Source organism: Ctenopharyngodon idella, chromosome 5 (assembly GCF_019924925.1).
Source record: "Ctenopharyngodon idella isolate HZGC_01 chromosome 5, HZGC01, whole genome shotgun sequence".
NCBI lineage: Eukaryota > Metazoa > Chordata > Actinopteri > Cypriniformes > Xenocyprididae > Ctenopharyngodon > Ctenopharyngodon idella.
Window position 1 is genome coordinate 24,940,735 of NC_067224.1, and position 17,248 is coordinate 24,957,982.

At 37.7% G+C, this 17,248-nt stretch overlaps 1 protein-coding gene across 4 annotated transcripts in view; it reads left to right on the plus strand.

The window, feature by feature from the left end:
- The first annotated feature begins 15 nt into the window (after positions 1-15).
- gab3 (GRB2 associated binding protein 3) overlaps positions 16-17,248 on the plus strand; it is a 31,457-nt gene continuing 14,224 nt past the window's right edge. Inside the window, exons 1-3 of one of the 4 annotated variants that reach the window (XR_007930144.1) lie at positions 16-31; positions 1,068-1,559; positions 13,311-13,614. Coding sequence is in view for 1 of the 4 variants with exons in the window: in XM_051892850.1 (XP_051748810.1) it covers positions 1,173-1,559; positions 13,311-13,614 (691 nt within the window). In the remaining 3 variants the exon portion in view is untranslated. Of the gene's footprint in view, positions 32-1,067; positions 1,560-13,310; positions 13,615-17,248 lie in introns of those variants that run through there. The other 3 variants (XR_007930145.1, XM_051892850.1, XM_051892852.1) reach the window with 3 other exon arrangements.

Sequence of the window (17,248 nt, forward strand, 5' to 3'; positions counted from 1 at the left end):
TTGTCACACAATGCACCGAGACGCAAAGCAGGTAGAAAGATCAAATGTGTCGTATTGTTTGTTTGTTTGTTTTTTTTAAATAATGTCTCAGTTTGAACTAAATGCCTGATATTGAAAGGTGACCAAATTTCTGAAATGAAAACGGGGCATTTTCTAGTTCAGTGGTCAAAATATAATTAAAATCTCAATCTCTGACCCTTACTGGTTTTAATACAATTCCCAAAAAGAAAAATATTAAATAGTAACCATTGCAAAAAGCAATATATTACCATTTTCCAACTGTATTTAATATTTTTATTTTCACAAGCTGTGAATATACTGTATACAGTAATAACTTTAATTTTTCAAACGTTAATTTATGTTTGTGCTTCTGGAGGCTATGTTGGTTGGGCTTTTTTGCAGTGTATTTGCAGGATGTTTTGAACGTGTTTTGGACATCTGGTCACCCCATGCTATTGTGATACAATATTTTGTAACATGTTATTGTATTATAGAGTAACATGGTGCACTCTCAGAAAAAAAAGGTACACAAGCTATCACTGGAGCAGAACCCTTTCAAAAGGTACACTTTTGTACTTTACTTACCCATAAAGGGTGCAAATTAGTACCTTAAAGAAACCTATTAATACCTAAAATAAACATATTAGTTCCTAAATGGTACATATTAGTACCTTTTGATATGGATCTGCCCCAGTGACAGCTTTTGTACCTTTTTTTCTGAGAGTGTGTGTTGTTGTTTTATGGTCACTCTGAGTCTAATTAGATTGAGACACATCTCCACATCTCCTGTACAGACAATTTATTTATTTTACAAGGATAAAAGGTGGTGGTAATAATAAAGTTTCTGATGCCAATAGACTGTTTTGATATAGATATTGGTCACTAGGAGGCAGACAGATACCACAGTATTTCCTCTTGCAGCACAACCTGCTACTGAGAAAGTGTTTTCAACCTGGGGGAAAAAAAAAAATTGTTGGTCAGATTGTGATGACATACATAACAAAGATGTGTTAAAATGAACAAAAGTAATTCCTTTTTCATTTTCTGTCTCCCTCTTTCTTTCTCAGAGGCTCTAACAACAGATGGTCTAGTAAACCAGTTAAAATTCCCCTCACAACATTTTCCAAACTGACCTTGGGTTTTCACGCATACACACGCACACATACAAGGTCATGTGCTGGTTTGTTACAAGATACTGGAGGGAGGAACATCTTTTCTTCCTCCACCCAAAATACACACACAGAGACGGTTTGCTTGTACATACATGTCCTCTCACAGATCACATACAAATACAAAAACACACGCTCTCTCCTCCCACCCTCTGTTTGTTCCTCCTCTCTCTCTCGTTCTTTCTCTCTCACTCTCTCCCTGGTCGATGCTGTGAGTTCCTCCTCTCTGTGTTTGGGGGGGTTGAACACAGGATTCTCACTGCTTTCCTCTCAGTCTGCAATCAGCAACGGACACACACGCACACAGACGCAGCAGCTATGAGCGCAGGCGATGTGGTGTGCACAGGATGGCTCATAAAATCCCCTCCGGAGAAGAAGCTAAAGAGATTTGTGAGTAAAACTCTTGTGTGTCTGAGTGTGAATGTGATGTATTCAGCATTAGAAGCAGGTACTGCAGTATAATGATCCACTGTCAGTTCATGTTCTCTGTGTTTTTATGACAGGATCTCTTGCTGTGTTTCTCTTTGCTGCATGGTTTCATTTTAATTGCATTTTAAGGCATACTATGTTCTCAACTATGTGCTCACGCCTTTTAACAGTATTGCTTATACTTGGGCTCTCCCTACTGCTTTCCATCACTGTCAGTGTTTTAGACTATTTAACTGTGCTGTGCCGAAGGCTCTGCTTGGCTGCATTTTAATTTCTGTTGCCTGTGGACTTTTGGTCGTTGTTATGCGATGCTTTACACATGCTAATTCTCAGCTGTGTTTGTGCAACATTTGTGTGCCTTCTTGCACGTGGCTGTGCTGCTTTGCATTGCCTCTTCTTGCCTGTGTGAATTTCAGTGCTGTGCTTTGTGACAAAGCAGTTTACCTGTGCAACCACTTAAACAGGCACTTTCATATGTTACTCTGTCATGGAATGTGGCAGTGCATTATGCTTTGTCATGTAACTGCAGTCTCTTTGTTATTTGACTATTGCGGAAAGTGTACACTTTGTTGTCCTGTACTGTTCCCCTGTGTTTAATCTTCCTTCCTCATTTCTTGCATGTATTCTGCAATGTGTTTACGTGTGTACTGTGCTTAATTCTGTAAGTTTTTCTCTGTGCTCAGCACTCATTTGACCCTGTGCTTTCATCTGTCAGACTAGAAGCTACAGTGTCTCAGCAAATGCTAGTTTTTTGAGCCTTTAATTGTGTTGCTGTGAAAATGTTTTCCTTGTCCCAGACTCTAATACATAAGTGCAGTAAAACAGGAACCGTTAAAAGTAAAACTGGAACAGTTTAAAACTGAAACAACCTAACTGTTCTCTTTTTACTGTGTAAAATGGTGTTGGGTAATGCGTTGACCTCAGTTTTGTTGTAAACAGAGATGAGTGGTATGTCATGGTAATCACTATCAACAGTATAAAAGGCCGTTCACACCAAGAACTATAACTATAAAGATAACTATAATGATACCTTTAACAATGACTAGCTTAGCATCCATACGAATGGACAATAACGTTTTACTATAAGCATTGTTCCTATGTTCTAGTTCATTCAATCCTTAAGCTCTTTAATGTCGGGTGCATTCTGATTGGAAACAAAATCGCTCTGAATCTGATTCCAGTGATATTGTTTCTCTGTGTTGTTGTCATTATAAAGGCCTGTTACGGTAATTATAACAACTATAACTATAAACTAGTTTTAATAATCATTCAAGTTCTATGAGAACAGGGAAGTCCACACCACAGCTGTAACGATAACAACACGGGGGAATGGTATCACTTTGGAATCACTTTCAGAACTTTTTTTCTCCAGTTGATAAATGATAAAAACTTTGACAACCAATGAGAATCCACACAAGCATTTAAATAAGCAGACAATATGACTTCTGTGCACACTTTTAATAAACAGAACACATTATCAGCCCTTGGTGTGGACACTAATAGACAGTAGTTACTGTTATAGCATGTGAACTAGCCTTAGCTGTGGTGTAGACTTCCTTATTCTAATAGAATTAAAACGATTATTAAAACTTTATAGTTATATTTATTGTACTTGGCGTGAACGGACCTTAAATTGTAAATTTAAGTATTCAATCATTGAGACAGATCACAGTTGACAAATAACATGCACACAAACGTTTAGCTTAAAGATTTTTGGTTAAAATGTATATTAATGTATAAGGGAAATTGTATATTTTAGGTGCTGTGACTGGTCATCATTTCCTTTTAGTTGTTCACCTTTTTCACCTATTTTATTAACCAACTGTTTTTTAGTTTACTTAAATATCCCTGTGGTGTGACATATGAGTCATGACATTTTAAAAGTACAAATATTCCATGTCTACATGTACAGTAATTATTTCAGAAGAGTAGTTTTAGATGAAAATTGCATGTCAAACATAAGTGCAGTGCTGTCACCTACCCATGTTATGTCAACTATCCATTTATTAATCTTTTGTTACTAGTTTGGCTAATAGTGAGTTCATATTTCGCTTGTTATATTTCACAATTGTAAAACACCTTCCAAAAGCAGGTGCATAATAATTTTCAAAAGTTGATTTATATGCAGAAGAAAACTGTTTAGTCTAATTACAACCTGATTAGAAACACAGAGAGACTCAAGATCTTCTGCATGAAAGTGAAGGTCTCAGTTGTTTGGTTGAGAAGAGGAAGGGCAGGGAGGACCTCCAGTCATAAGACGAGTGTTCAAAGTGTCAGCCTGACACCACAAACATGCTCTCTCCCACCCCTCGCTGTCTTTCGCTCTGTTTCTGTGAAATTTGGGTGTGTTGCAAAACATGGGAAGTGTAGGGTGCCAGGCAGTTGAAAGTGACCCTGCATTCAGAAATGAGCTGTGCTATAAGAGACCCAACCAGCAAAAGTGGCTTGACTGCTATTAGGTGTAACCGGGTGGCTGACAAATAGTGAGTGCAAGTGTAAACAAGTGTGCCTGTAGCCTGTTTAGTGCTTATGTGTGTGTCATAGTAAATAGTTCAAGGCACTGCATGAAGAGCAAACAAACACTCTGTCTCGCTCACTTTTTTTTTCTTTCTTTTTTTCTCTCTCGCTCTCTCTCTCTTTCTCTGGTTTTGTGGCTTCATCAGATAGTAAAATGTGAGACGTTGGGAAGGAGTGTTTGTTGTGTGCTACCGGTGTGATCTTTCTTTCTTTCTTTCTTTCTTTCTTTCTTTCTTTCTTTCTTTCTTTCTTTCTTTCTCCCCACCATCCTCTCTCTTTGATTCTTGTTTTGTTGGTATTTACATTCTGTGAACTGGAGAAGTACATGCATTGAGGTTAACATATAAGTTGTAAAAAATACATTATAAAAGTATTATATTACCTTTGCTTTAAATTACAAAAAACTAGTTAACGCTGCTGTGAGGGTGTTTCCCCGAGTGATGGTAAAAATTACATTCTTTTCTCTTCTGGCTGCTGTTATCAATTGCTCTCTATTTTTTTCCTCTTTTTGAAAGTTGTGAAAACACAGTTGTGAAGTTTTTTCTTTTGCTATTTCTGCAAATGAAAACACAAAAAAATATATTTAATGAAGTCTCTCATTCACCGCTGTAAAAGTTAACCCAACTATGACAACTTCCACTTCTGACAAACCCGAAAATGTGAAAAAGGTCAATAGCTCCTTCATTCACAGCTCTTGCATGCATCGAATACCCTGACAAATACTAACATGACATCTGCTTCATTTTGATCATCATATATATCGCAATCACGCTCACGGACATTGAAGTTCTTCTTCATCATGAAAGTTTATTATCTGCATGCGTTAAAGCTATATCAGTTTAAACTTCTAATTTATTGTTTTCTGAGCGCACACATCTAAAGCACATGCACAGAAAGCTGGCTGTGAGTATTAAACTAACTTCTCTTTAATTATTGTGTTTAAACTGTCAAAAACACACAAAGTTCACAAAAGACAGCTACTCTGGCATCGAGACAACGGCAGACAGATTACAACTCGCTCAGGGCAGAAACTATGCTAATAAGGCAGAGTCCATCAGCAGTTGTGGGCAGGGCCTGCGCTATGTGACGTCACATTGCTCAGAAAATAAAAATGGCTTGTTCTGAGAGGCTGTTAAGGTTTTAAGGGGATTAAGTGGGTGGATTTTTATCATTATAAGGTGGTTGTGTACATACACTGCCAACCGACATTTATGTTCAAACACCATGTAAAAGTGAATTTTGCATAATAGGTCTACTTATAGGCCCATTTAAAATATATATATATATACACACACACACTATAGTAGTTCATAATTACATAGTTATATATAGTTGTACTGCGCGTGATATACTTTTATAACACATTTCAATAAATACGAAGTTAATATTAGTAACTTACATATCAGGCACAATATTTCCAGTTACTGCGTCTGTTTTTGCTTCATCAGTGTATGATGTTTTATTAAAGTTCGGGAAGAACACTCAAATGATCTATCCAATCAGCACGAGAAGAGGCCTGTATATACATAGCTGACTCAGCTATGTTTCTTGACAGTTTTCAGCATCGCTACACCACCCTGACTCCTCACTCTTGCCTGGTTCCTATCACAGGCAGAGATTTGGGGGGAGTACTCTGGGTTCAGGCCAAAACACAGAGCCTCGGACAGCATGCCAAATACGCATACTTCTTTTTCGCTATCTGATTACTTGTAAGTGTGAACTTGTGAAAAATAGTTCAAATCAGCAGCAGAACCAACAGTGTTGTATGTGTAAGACACAGCATGTGGTGCTTCCTTCCTGAATTAATTGTGTTTTTGACCGAATCGTTTGAGAGAATGATTCAGTGGCTGCATCCAAAAACTTAAAAATGCTGCCTTCGGTGGACGCATTCCAGGGTAGGAAAGCATCAAGGCACGTCCGAATCCAGTGTTAGCTTCACCTCCTGTCTCCTGAGGTACCTTCATCTGATCGATTTTTGAAGGCAGCATAGATATATCCTTCGCTGCCTTTGATTTTCCACAATTCAGAATTCCATTCAGTGACAGTTGAGCTAGAAAAACAAAGATGGCATCTGAAAGTTGCGCTTTCTGGTCAGTTTGTGTGTAAATGTATGTTTTTGACCAAACATACATTTGCCTATAAGGCAGCGAGTTTCTCAATATGCGTTCTTAAGCAATCTTGCGTCTTTGGGTTCTTGTACTGTGTCATCATCAACCGTCAAATTTCAATTCCAATACTCAAGTGCTGCGTCCCAATTTAGAGGCTGCATTCTTCAAAGGGCGTATTCAAAGGCTGATTGTGTCACTAAGGCTGTCCCAATGCGAAGTCTCCTTCAGATGCGGCCTCCAAATGCAAGGCCGTGAAGGATCCATTTGTTGTAGGCAATGGATCCAAATGGATCCTTCGCAGCCTTGCCTACCCCAGAATTCATTGTGCACCAGTGACGACAGGATTTTTTTGTTGTTGTTGTTTTTTTGAGAGAGAAATTGATGAATTACACTTTGAAACTTAAGTACTGGGTTTCAACAAATATCTATTAATACAAATGTAAAATAAAAACTTTAAAGCGGTTCAAATGTTGACATATCTTAATAAGATGTGCTTATATATAGTTTATACTCTATATAGCCTTTGAAGTCTGAGTTTTTCAAAGGGCGCAGCCTTTGAATTGGGACACAGCCAATGCAAGTACAGAGGATGGATGAAAGTACCCGGATGTGTTCTTAATAGACCTTATTCACAACAGCGCCATGACAGGTAATAAAGCGAGACTGTAAGGGATAGACTTAATGCGTTTTTAACGGCATCCGCTTTAAAAAGCTGTATAAAGCTCTTAAATTACTCATAAATTTTTCACAGCTCATGTTGTCTGGAGTTTTTTGTCTACTGAAATTTCCTGAAAAGATATTTTTGCAGTTTTTCATGAGCAGAACAATCCAAAAACACATTTAATAACAGTACAACGCACTGAAGAGATGTCTATCCCTCACAGCCTCACTTTCTATCCCGTTAAAAGAGATGGCGCTGCTGTGAATAAGTCTAGAAGATGCATCGATTTGAGAAAACCGAATCGTTAGGAATGCCTGAAGACGCTGCGGGAAGATGCTATGGAAGGCCTGTAAGCTCTAAACTTCTCGTTCTCGCTTAAGAGATTCCCGCTGCAAGCTCGTAAATACGTGACGGCTCTGAAAGTAATAATTTGTCCATTTGGTTTGCTTAATTTTAATAAGGTGATAAAGACCTGAAGAAAGCCTGCAGTATTTTTATTGGCATATTAAAAAGAATCTTAACATTGATAACATTTAGGCTACATACTCATTTTCACAAATACACATGGTAAAATAAAATGATATAAAATAATGTGATAATAATGTCAATAATCATATGAAAGAAATGTTTTAATAGGATATGTTTGTGATGTCAGTGTGCATTGGCCGCTTAAAGGCCCACTGAAAAGTGTTGGAACGCGCAGCATTATTCAATGTGTTGACGTAATTTCAACTGAAACAGGAAGACAGGGCGATATATCGAACAGCCCCTTTTTTTAAATAGCCAATAGCGTTTTGTTTATGTTACAGCTCGCCAGAGCCCTTAGACTCAGTAAAACCTCTGTTTCCTTCTAATCTCTAACCGTTTCTCCTCCTAATGTCCTTTATATCGCTTTAATATATAGCATTCTGTGCAGAATTCATATGGGTCCGATACCCTTTGTGGTCTGTGCCGACTAGCGCATATGATCCGCTCTGTGCTCTCATGTCTCTGGACCAGAGCAGACTGCTCACATTGCGGCGGTACTAACGCGAAAACGGACCTCATTCGCGTCAAAGGAAAGCATGTTTACACTGTCTGAATCGTTCCCTATTCTCTATATAGTGCACTATGTGCCATTCACCATGTAGAAACCAGTAAATGTGTGAGCAAATGACCGATTTCAGCCGAGGCTTCAGCGTCTGTCTGGACCGAAGATTTGACAAGAAACTGAAGTGTGATGTGATGTCATGAAAATCTATTTTAGCGGAAGTGAGAGACTGTAAGATTTGAATGCTTATATCTCCTAAATGCGAATTTTGTCATTGTTTTGGAACACACTGCTTATTCATAACCTTAAGGCTAACATATTCATACTAAAAGCTTAAAAACTTAAATTTTGATTTCAGGGGGACTTTAATGCTGGGACGTTCAGTTGAGCAACAACATCTCAATTTTCACAAGGTTGTGTCTAGAAGGGATACAGAAACGGCCGGAAGTGAGGCAAAATTTCACGATGAAATAACAGTAAATTAATTTGCTACTTATCAGATTGTGTTTTATTAACGAGTACACTTTAAGTCCTTAAATAACTTAGCCCCTTCATATCTGAACTTCTATCTTTACATAACCCTTTTGGAGCTCTTCGATCCAGTAGTTTTACATTGCTTGCTGTTCCCAGAGTCAGAGTAAAACAAAGAGGAGAACATGCCTTTGCTGTTGCGGGCCCTGAACTCTGGAACAGGTTACCAGTTCACATTAGATCAGCTCCTACATTACAGATTTTTAAATTTTTGCTTAAAACTCATTATTTTTCCATTGCTTTTAATGTCCCTTGATGTTTTATTTTTATATTCTGACTTTTGTTGGTGTACTGATTTTCTTTTGATATTTTGTTGGTTAAATTGTCTCTGATTTTATCTGTGACATTATTATTTATTGTTTTGCTTGTATTTATTTTATCCGATGTTGTAAAGCACATTGGTCAGCTGCTGCTGTTTTATATAAATAAATTAAACTTGAAACTTACACCTACCCCAACCCTAAACCTACCCTTACAATAATGCAAATACAGTAATTAAATGACCCAATATTAATTTTGCGCATGCCCAGTGTCCTTAGCTGTATCCCTTCTAGTCTTTACCTTCTCACAAGGATGTGTTCTGGGTCCTTTAGTCCCTCCGAGTTCGTTTTTTCAAGGTAGCCTGGCAAGACCAGTCTCCACGAGAACAAAAGTCTGTTCTTTGCGATGATTCACTCATGAAGATTACTGTGTCTGAAATCGTTTTTATTCACTCCCTTAAGTGAACTACATTAGTGGACTAATGTAGGGAATAGTGAATGAGGGTATAGGGGGCAATTTTGACACAGCCAAGATCACTTGTCACCACATACATGGTGTAACAATGTAATCTGTAGAAAAAGTAATTGAATACTTTACTTTTATGTATAAGCCCGTAGATAAATGCAAAGACTTCATCAAGACTATCACTTGTTTGTGCAAAGCATTATGGGAAAAGATCAGTGGATATTTACTTTTTTTCATACGGACTCAGTTTACTCCTCCACAATGTACATAAACATACACAAAAACTCATATACATGCAAATGTGAATATGTTGGTGTTTGCTTGTTGGAGACAAACATTTGGGCCAGTTTCAGACTTCCCTTTTGTGAAGGGTTCTGGGAAAACACAGCTCTAGTTCCTCTCTTTGACTAAAACATGCATGAATAAGGGGAAGAAAATATAACCATTCCAAAAGAAAGAATAGAGAGAAGGTCTTTGTTTGAGACAGAGGTAAATCAAGGCCATGCCCTGACCATGCTGCTCTGAGCATGCCCAGAACTACGTGTGGCCTCGATGACAAATTCTGTAGAAAAACTGTTCAGGCACAGGAAGTGTAATGTATGTGGTTTAGTGAGATTCACAGACACACACACACATATTACTGACTCAATATGGAAGAATTTTTAAAGATAACCATGTTTTAATCTGTCTGTTCATTTGTGCTCGTTATCTTTCCCTAGTCTGTTTAAAAACAAGGAAGTGTTTTCAAATTGAGTTTATTATTTGACAGTACAGCAGTGCTAGTGATCAAACTTCTAGAGTTTTTTTTAATAAATGCTTAATTACTGAGAAATTGCTTAGGTTTCAGGACAATCTCAACCCACTTCCCCCTTTGTCAACTTTATTTCTTGCATGTCTGAGTATTTTAAATAATAAAGACCACAAAGATGGAGATTTGTGCATTGTAAGCGCAGCATTTCAGTAAAAACAGTTCTACATTTTGTCTTCTGTGCATGTGTTGCGTGCAACATTAATGAGGTGTGATTATTTTTTAAGGAGGCGTTTGTGACTGTAAAGTCCATTTCTGGCCTGTAGTGTCAAATGTTTTTGATACAAAAACCACTTACGGTAAATGAAAAGGTTCAGGTATCAGATAACCTACAATCTTTTTTTTGAAAATTACATTCAAAATTCTTTTGTCTCAACAATCTGAGGTGGCACGTGCACCTTGAATTTTAGGCATGACACTCCTGGTCATACTGTAAGTGTACTATAAGTCACTTTGGAATAAAAATTTGGATATTAGACCAAAGTAAATGAAGTCTTTTCTGGTCTTTTCTTGCTTAATCTGGCTCTCAGTACTAATGTCAGCACTTGGTCTGGATCTCAGAGAAGAGGAAGAGAGTTTGTCTTGTGACACTAGAGTGATAGAAATTCTGCAGCTCTGTGGCATTCTTACCCACAATGCATTTGTTTGAAACATATTTGTATATCGGTAAAAAGACCTCAAGGAAGGAAGTCGGGATTTTCCTGATGATACAAGTAGGAGATTGTGGCCTTTTATTAAATATTGCTGTAAGAAAACAACTTTAAAACACTCAGAAAACTGGTCTTGTTTCACAATAGATCTTAATAACACTTCACTGCTTGCATGTTAATTAGATTATTTAGATACTTAGGCCTGTGAGAGACATCTTTACCGCAAGGTGTTGTGTAACAGCTGACTTCTGGTGAAATCTTGGTTACAGAAAGACAACAGTAACTAAAGGTGTTTCAGAGAAATGAATGATGTCACAGACGCAAAACAGAAAGCAACAAGTCGATGATGGATCCAGAACGTTCAGAATTAAGACGGTCACACTGAAAGCATGTGTGAAACCTTAAGGCCATGCAAAAATGCTGAACTTTCTCTTTTTTTTTTCACTGGAGTAACAATCTCTTCTCATGAATTAGAATAAGGAATCACTCCAAATAGACTATAAGCTAGTGGCAATGACAGCTGGTGTGTGTTTTGTGCTGAGGTGGGTTTTTGATACCGTATCTGATGGTCAGGTTGGCTTTTGAACTGGAGTTCATCTCATTGTCACAAATCATAATTCAATTGTGTAATAGTACAGACTGAGTGTGATACATCTTTCAAACCTTATATAACAAAATTATATAGCATAAAGTATGTATGTGTCTTTTAAAAAAAGGACACTAGTCAGGTTTACATTGGCATTAAAGTGAAAAAATTAAATATAAAAGTTGTTATCTATAGTTGCAAATACACACACGTCGGGTTTTCATGTTTTATGGGGACATTCTATAGACATAGACATGATTTTTACTAACCATCACCGAAAACTTTCTGCTTTTTTACATTTTCAAAAATACATAATGCTGTATGATTTATAATCTGTTTCCCTCATGGGGACCAAGGTGTGGTATAAATGCAGTGTCTGTAGTGTAGATGTATAGCCTAGGGCAAAAAGTGAACCACTGGTGCCCCCTCAAAAAAATTTGCATGGTTCATCTTTTTGGGTTAGAGTATAATCTTCCCTAATAAGAAAAAGAGAGCAAGAAGGAGAGAGAAACTACTGTATGAGTAAACCTGGGACTGCTATTGCTTTACCTGTCTTGCTTTTTGCTGAGAAAAATATTCCTGCTGTAGTTTCTATAACAGTTTCTGTTACATCATTGAAAATAGGCAAATTCTCTGAAAGATTTATAGATTTCACCCGAGGCAGGTACTGTTTGCACTTAGTGCAGGGAAAATAACCTACTTAAAATAACACATAATGGATAATAATAAGAAATAATGACCTAATAACATCAAAGTATGCACTTACCTCATAAGCTAATATTAACCTAATTACCTCATGATAACATAATAACCTAATATCTTAATAGAATAACAACTTAATACATCTAATAACCATGTTTTTGCACTGATTACAGTCACTGGTGAAGCCAGGGGATTTATACTGATTGACTTGGTGTTGATTATTCACTTTTTGTAACCATATGTGCAACCTGTTTCTGTCCTGAGAGATTAATCTGTGTGTGTTTCTTGGGAAGAGTGTTTGCAAGTCATCTCTTACTGCAAACCACGCCCTGCCCAGTTTAGACAGAAGTTTATCTTTAAGTTTGTTCTGGCATTTATACCAGCCTTGCCATGGTATACAGTTATGCTCAGTAAGGTACGACAGTGGTGTGAAATTTTATATCAGGTAAAAGGGGGGGGTGGAATTATGAATGAAACTTAAAGCCACAAAGGTATCCATCTAGATATATTTCCAAGACCATTATTGGACTGACTGAACGCTTGTAATGATAAAAGTTCAAGCTGTTTTCATTACTGTGTAGGCTATTGAACAATTTGAACACAGATACCGCATGGTGTGAAAAGTAGGACATTGTGGCAAGTCTAATTTGCACAATAATACTTAAGTATTTTGTTTAATTTACTTCTTGAATAAAAGTTATGTTTGGCAATCACTTTTCTTAGAAGACAGTTGAAGTATGGGTTTTACAAACCAGAATGGAGCCAGAGTAGATTTGCTTAAAACAGTGCTTAGTTAGTAAATAATTATTTGACTATTCGTTAACATCAGTGGAAAAGGACATTTGTTTCAGAGGAAGAAGTTAAGTTAGTATAATACTAAAATCAGTGTTATTTCAGTATTATTTATATACTATTAGTATTTATTATTATTTAGATTTTTTAAATATTATTTTATTTTTATTTTTAATTATATATTTAGATTTTTTAATATGATCTTTTTTTAGATTAAAAAAATATTTTTAAGTTTTTCACGCAATATTTATATTTATTTCAGCTTCATTTAAATGAATGAAAATTATTTTTTATAGTTTTATTTTTAGTAATACTAAAAAAATTCATTTATAAAAGACAAATATTTATTTATTTTTTAAATAATGTGCACAGATAAATTGTTCAAAATAAGGCCAACCAAGACCAACGTGTGTCAAGATATAAATAGGGGCAAATGATGATTTTTATGTGACTAGTGAATGCTTGTAGTTTGAAAGACAAGATCTAAAAATCAAAGGAGACTTTTTAACTTGATTTCTAATCTATGTGAGTGTGTCCTTTAGGACAGTGTTAATCTAATTCTCTTCCCCTTTCTTTTGCTCTCTGTCCCTCTCTCTCTCAGTCATGGCGAAAGCGATGGTTTGTTTTGCGGAGGGGTCGGATGAGCGGGGATCCTGACGTTTTGGAATATTACCGTAGCAAGAGCTCCCGGAAACCAATCAGAACCATTGACCTGCAGGAGTGTGAGGTCACCATTGAGGCAGAGGTACGGCCCACTAAACGTCAGTACCAAAATCAGCACCTGTTTGTGGTCAAGACCACCACACGCATCTTTTACCTGCTGGCCAAAACAGCAGAAGAGATGAACATCTGGGTACAGAACATTGGACAGATTTGTACGTTTGGAGGACTGAACAGACATGCAGGTGAGGACTTTTACTATAAATGTGTAATTTAGTTTTTAGGTCTTGGAGAGCTTAGTATGACGTGCTCCAATTGCCTTTTTGATTAATCGTAGCTTCAAATTATAGACATGATACTAACTTGTCTATTTATTGTAATACGTTACATAAATATCTTATTTGATTTCCGTTGTCATCACAATATCACAATTACCTGAAGATTTCACTTCAGAATGAGCAGTTCTTGACTTCTTTTGTCTGAGCACAGCTGACTCCAGACACACTGACTTATCCCCCCCCCTATGCAAAACATTACACATTAACATTAGTGTACGGGCTTGCTTCAATATCATTACAATCTTACATGTAAATGAGAATGTCAGAATGAATGCAGACTGTCCAGTCTATTATAAACAACAACATACATTTGGTTATTAAATTAAATAAATAACTTTTCTCACCAGCACTTAATTTGTTTGATCAAAAATACAGTAAAAACAGTAATATGTGAAATATTACAATTTAAAATAAGTTTTTTTTTATTTTAATATATATTAAAATGTAAAGGAAAGCTGAATTTTCACCATCATTACACCAGTCTTCAGTGTCACATGATACTTCAAAAAATCTAATAAGCTGATTTGGTGCCTTAAGAAACATTTCTTATTATTATTATCAATGTTGAAAACAGTGCTGCTTAGTATTTTTGTGGAAACCATGATACACTTTTTTTTCAAGATTTTTGATAAATATAAATTTCCAAACAACAGCATTAATTTGAAATAAAACATTTTGGTAAAAAAAAAAAAAAAGTCTTTACTGACACTTTTTGGATCATTTGAATGCATCTTTGCTGAATAAAAGTATCAGTTTCTTAAAAAAAAAAATCTTACTGACCTCAAACTTGAACAGTCATGTTTATGCACTATATAAATAAGAATAAATAATTAGCAAATGACAGGTGATGCAACAAGATCGAGTGAGGCATTAACAAAGGTACACATGAAAATATATTTAAACTAAGTACAAAAGAACCTCAAAATTAAAATTATAGTTACAAATTTATTTCACTTCTATCTACGGTAAACAAACTGTTAATAAATAAATTCTGTGTATGTGCGTGGGTTTATGAGAAAAGAAAGTACTATGGACAAGCTAAAAAAGGAAAAACCTGTGTACGTAAAAAGCCTCCTAAAAACAATCCTTTCACCACATCAGATTCCTCCATAATTTATTTAAAGATTAGCATTTCTCTAACTGTGGTTTTAAAATGAATAAACCTAGACTGGGAAATAATTAGCCACAGGATGTTTCTCCAGAGAGAGATGCAGAGACTGAGAGATGCAGACAGAATCCGTGAGAGAATGACGCTGTAATATAGGCGAGGTCTTATTTTAATATTCTGTTCCATTCCTCCATCTCTCTTCCTCTCTTTCGAATAGTCTGCAGAGCAACAGCTGCGTCACAGAGGAACGTTCAGACAAACACACGTCTGTCATAAGGTAGACTGCTCACAAGTATGTGGCATCCCATATCTTTAACTAATAGCAAACAGCTAGCGTCATGATCTGTGTCCACAGCATATATGACTGCTATTATAGCAAGAAAATAGGTTTTTATTAAAGCTGGCACAATAATTAGTGTAAGACACAGGGAGAATGTTAGCAGTTAGCATGGCTAATGTGATATACCAAACACAGAGAATGAGAGAAACCACAAGTTACACATTACTTAGAAAGGTATCAAAAAGATATACAGCAGCCGGGAGGTTTTCAGACACACACGCACATGGTTACTGTTTAATGCACAACACACTGGATGGTTGGACACGCCTCTAAACTGGTAAAGGCCAATTGTGAAGGATAAAGCTAGTATATACAGAACAGTGAGAAACAGCGAGTGTAGTTTTGGAGACACAAAGTCTCAGTTGCTGCTTAACCGCTAACCTCATTACAAACCCCAGCAGGACTCCAGCTGTGAACTGGAACTCAGCGTTTTATTTACAGGCAGACTCTTTTGAGGCAGACAGACAGACAGCAGGGTGAGAGAAGAACAAATCAGAGATTGTAGTCACACCTGGTGGGCCACAGTTTCAGATCCTGCTTCAGGCCATGTGTCAAGACACTCAGAACACACGCTGGGGTCCTGTTAAACAAAGGCTTCTGTGAACTTTTGTAAACTCAAATGTTGATCTCTGCCAGAGCCACACGGTTACGTCTGTTCTCTCACTCTGATCTGTCACCATTCTTACTTTGTGTGTACTCTCGCTGTTACCATAACAACTTCTCAATGTCCTTCACTCTGACCTGTCACCATGAGAACTACTCACTGTATCTCCACTGTCCCTCTGACCCATCACCATGAAAACTGCTCAAGGTATCTCTACTCTCTGACTTCATCACTATGACAACCACTTACTGTATCTCTACTGTTCTTCTGACCCATCACCATGACAACCACTCATTGTTTTGCCACTGTCCCTCTGACCCATCACCATGTCAACCACTCATTGTCTCCACTGTCCCTCTGACCCATCACCATGTCAACCGCTCATTGTGTCTCCACTGTCCGTCTGACCCATCACCATGACAACCGCTCATTGTGTCTCCACTGTCCCTCTGACCCATCACCATGTCAACCGCTCATTGTCTCCACTGTCCCTCTGACCCATCACCATGTCAACCGCTCATTGTCTCCACTGTCCCTCTGACCCATCACCATGTCAACCGCTCATTGTGTCTCCACTGTCCGTCTGACCCATCACCATGTCAACCACTCATTGTCTCCACTGTCCCTCTGACCCATCACCATGTCAACCGCTCATTGTGTCTCCACTGTCCGTCTGACCCATCACCATGTCAACCGCTCATTGTGTCTCCACTGTCCGTCTGACCCATCACCATGACAACCGCTCATTGTGTCTCCACTGTCCCTCTGACCCATCACCATGACAACCGCTCATTGTGTCTCCACTGTCCCTCTGACCCATCACCATGACAACCGCTCATTGTGTCTCCACTGTCCCTCTGACCCATCACCATGACAACCGCTCATTGTGTCTCCACTGTCCCTCTGACCCATCACCATGACAACCGCTCATTGTTGTCTCCACTGTCCGTCTGACCCATCACCGTGACAACCGCTCATTGTGTCTCCACTGTCCCTCTGACCCATCACCATGACAACCGCTCATTGTGTCTCCACTGTCCCTCTGACCCATCTCCATGACAACCACTTGCTGTATCTCTATTCTCAATCTGACCCATTGTCATGACAACTGCTCATTGTGTCTCTGCTCTCATTTTGAATTCATCACTATGACAACTGCTTACTGCATCTCCACTGTCCCTCTAGACCATCAGCATGACAGCATGACAACCGCTCCCAGTATCTCTACTCTCATTCTAAACCGTAACCATGACGACCACTCATTGTACTGTCCCTCTGACCAATTACCATGACAACTGCTCATTGTATCCACCTTATTCCTAACTAGCCTACTGCGTTTCGAATTATGGGTTCCACTTCCGGTTTGGGGAACTTCCATTTAAAAAGACTGAAACGAATCGTTTCAAATCATAAGGTTTCCCTACAAATAAAGCTTATCCGTCAGTTTGACTGATTGAGCTGTCAATTTTTCTTTCATGTTTTATTTTCA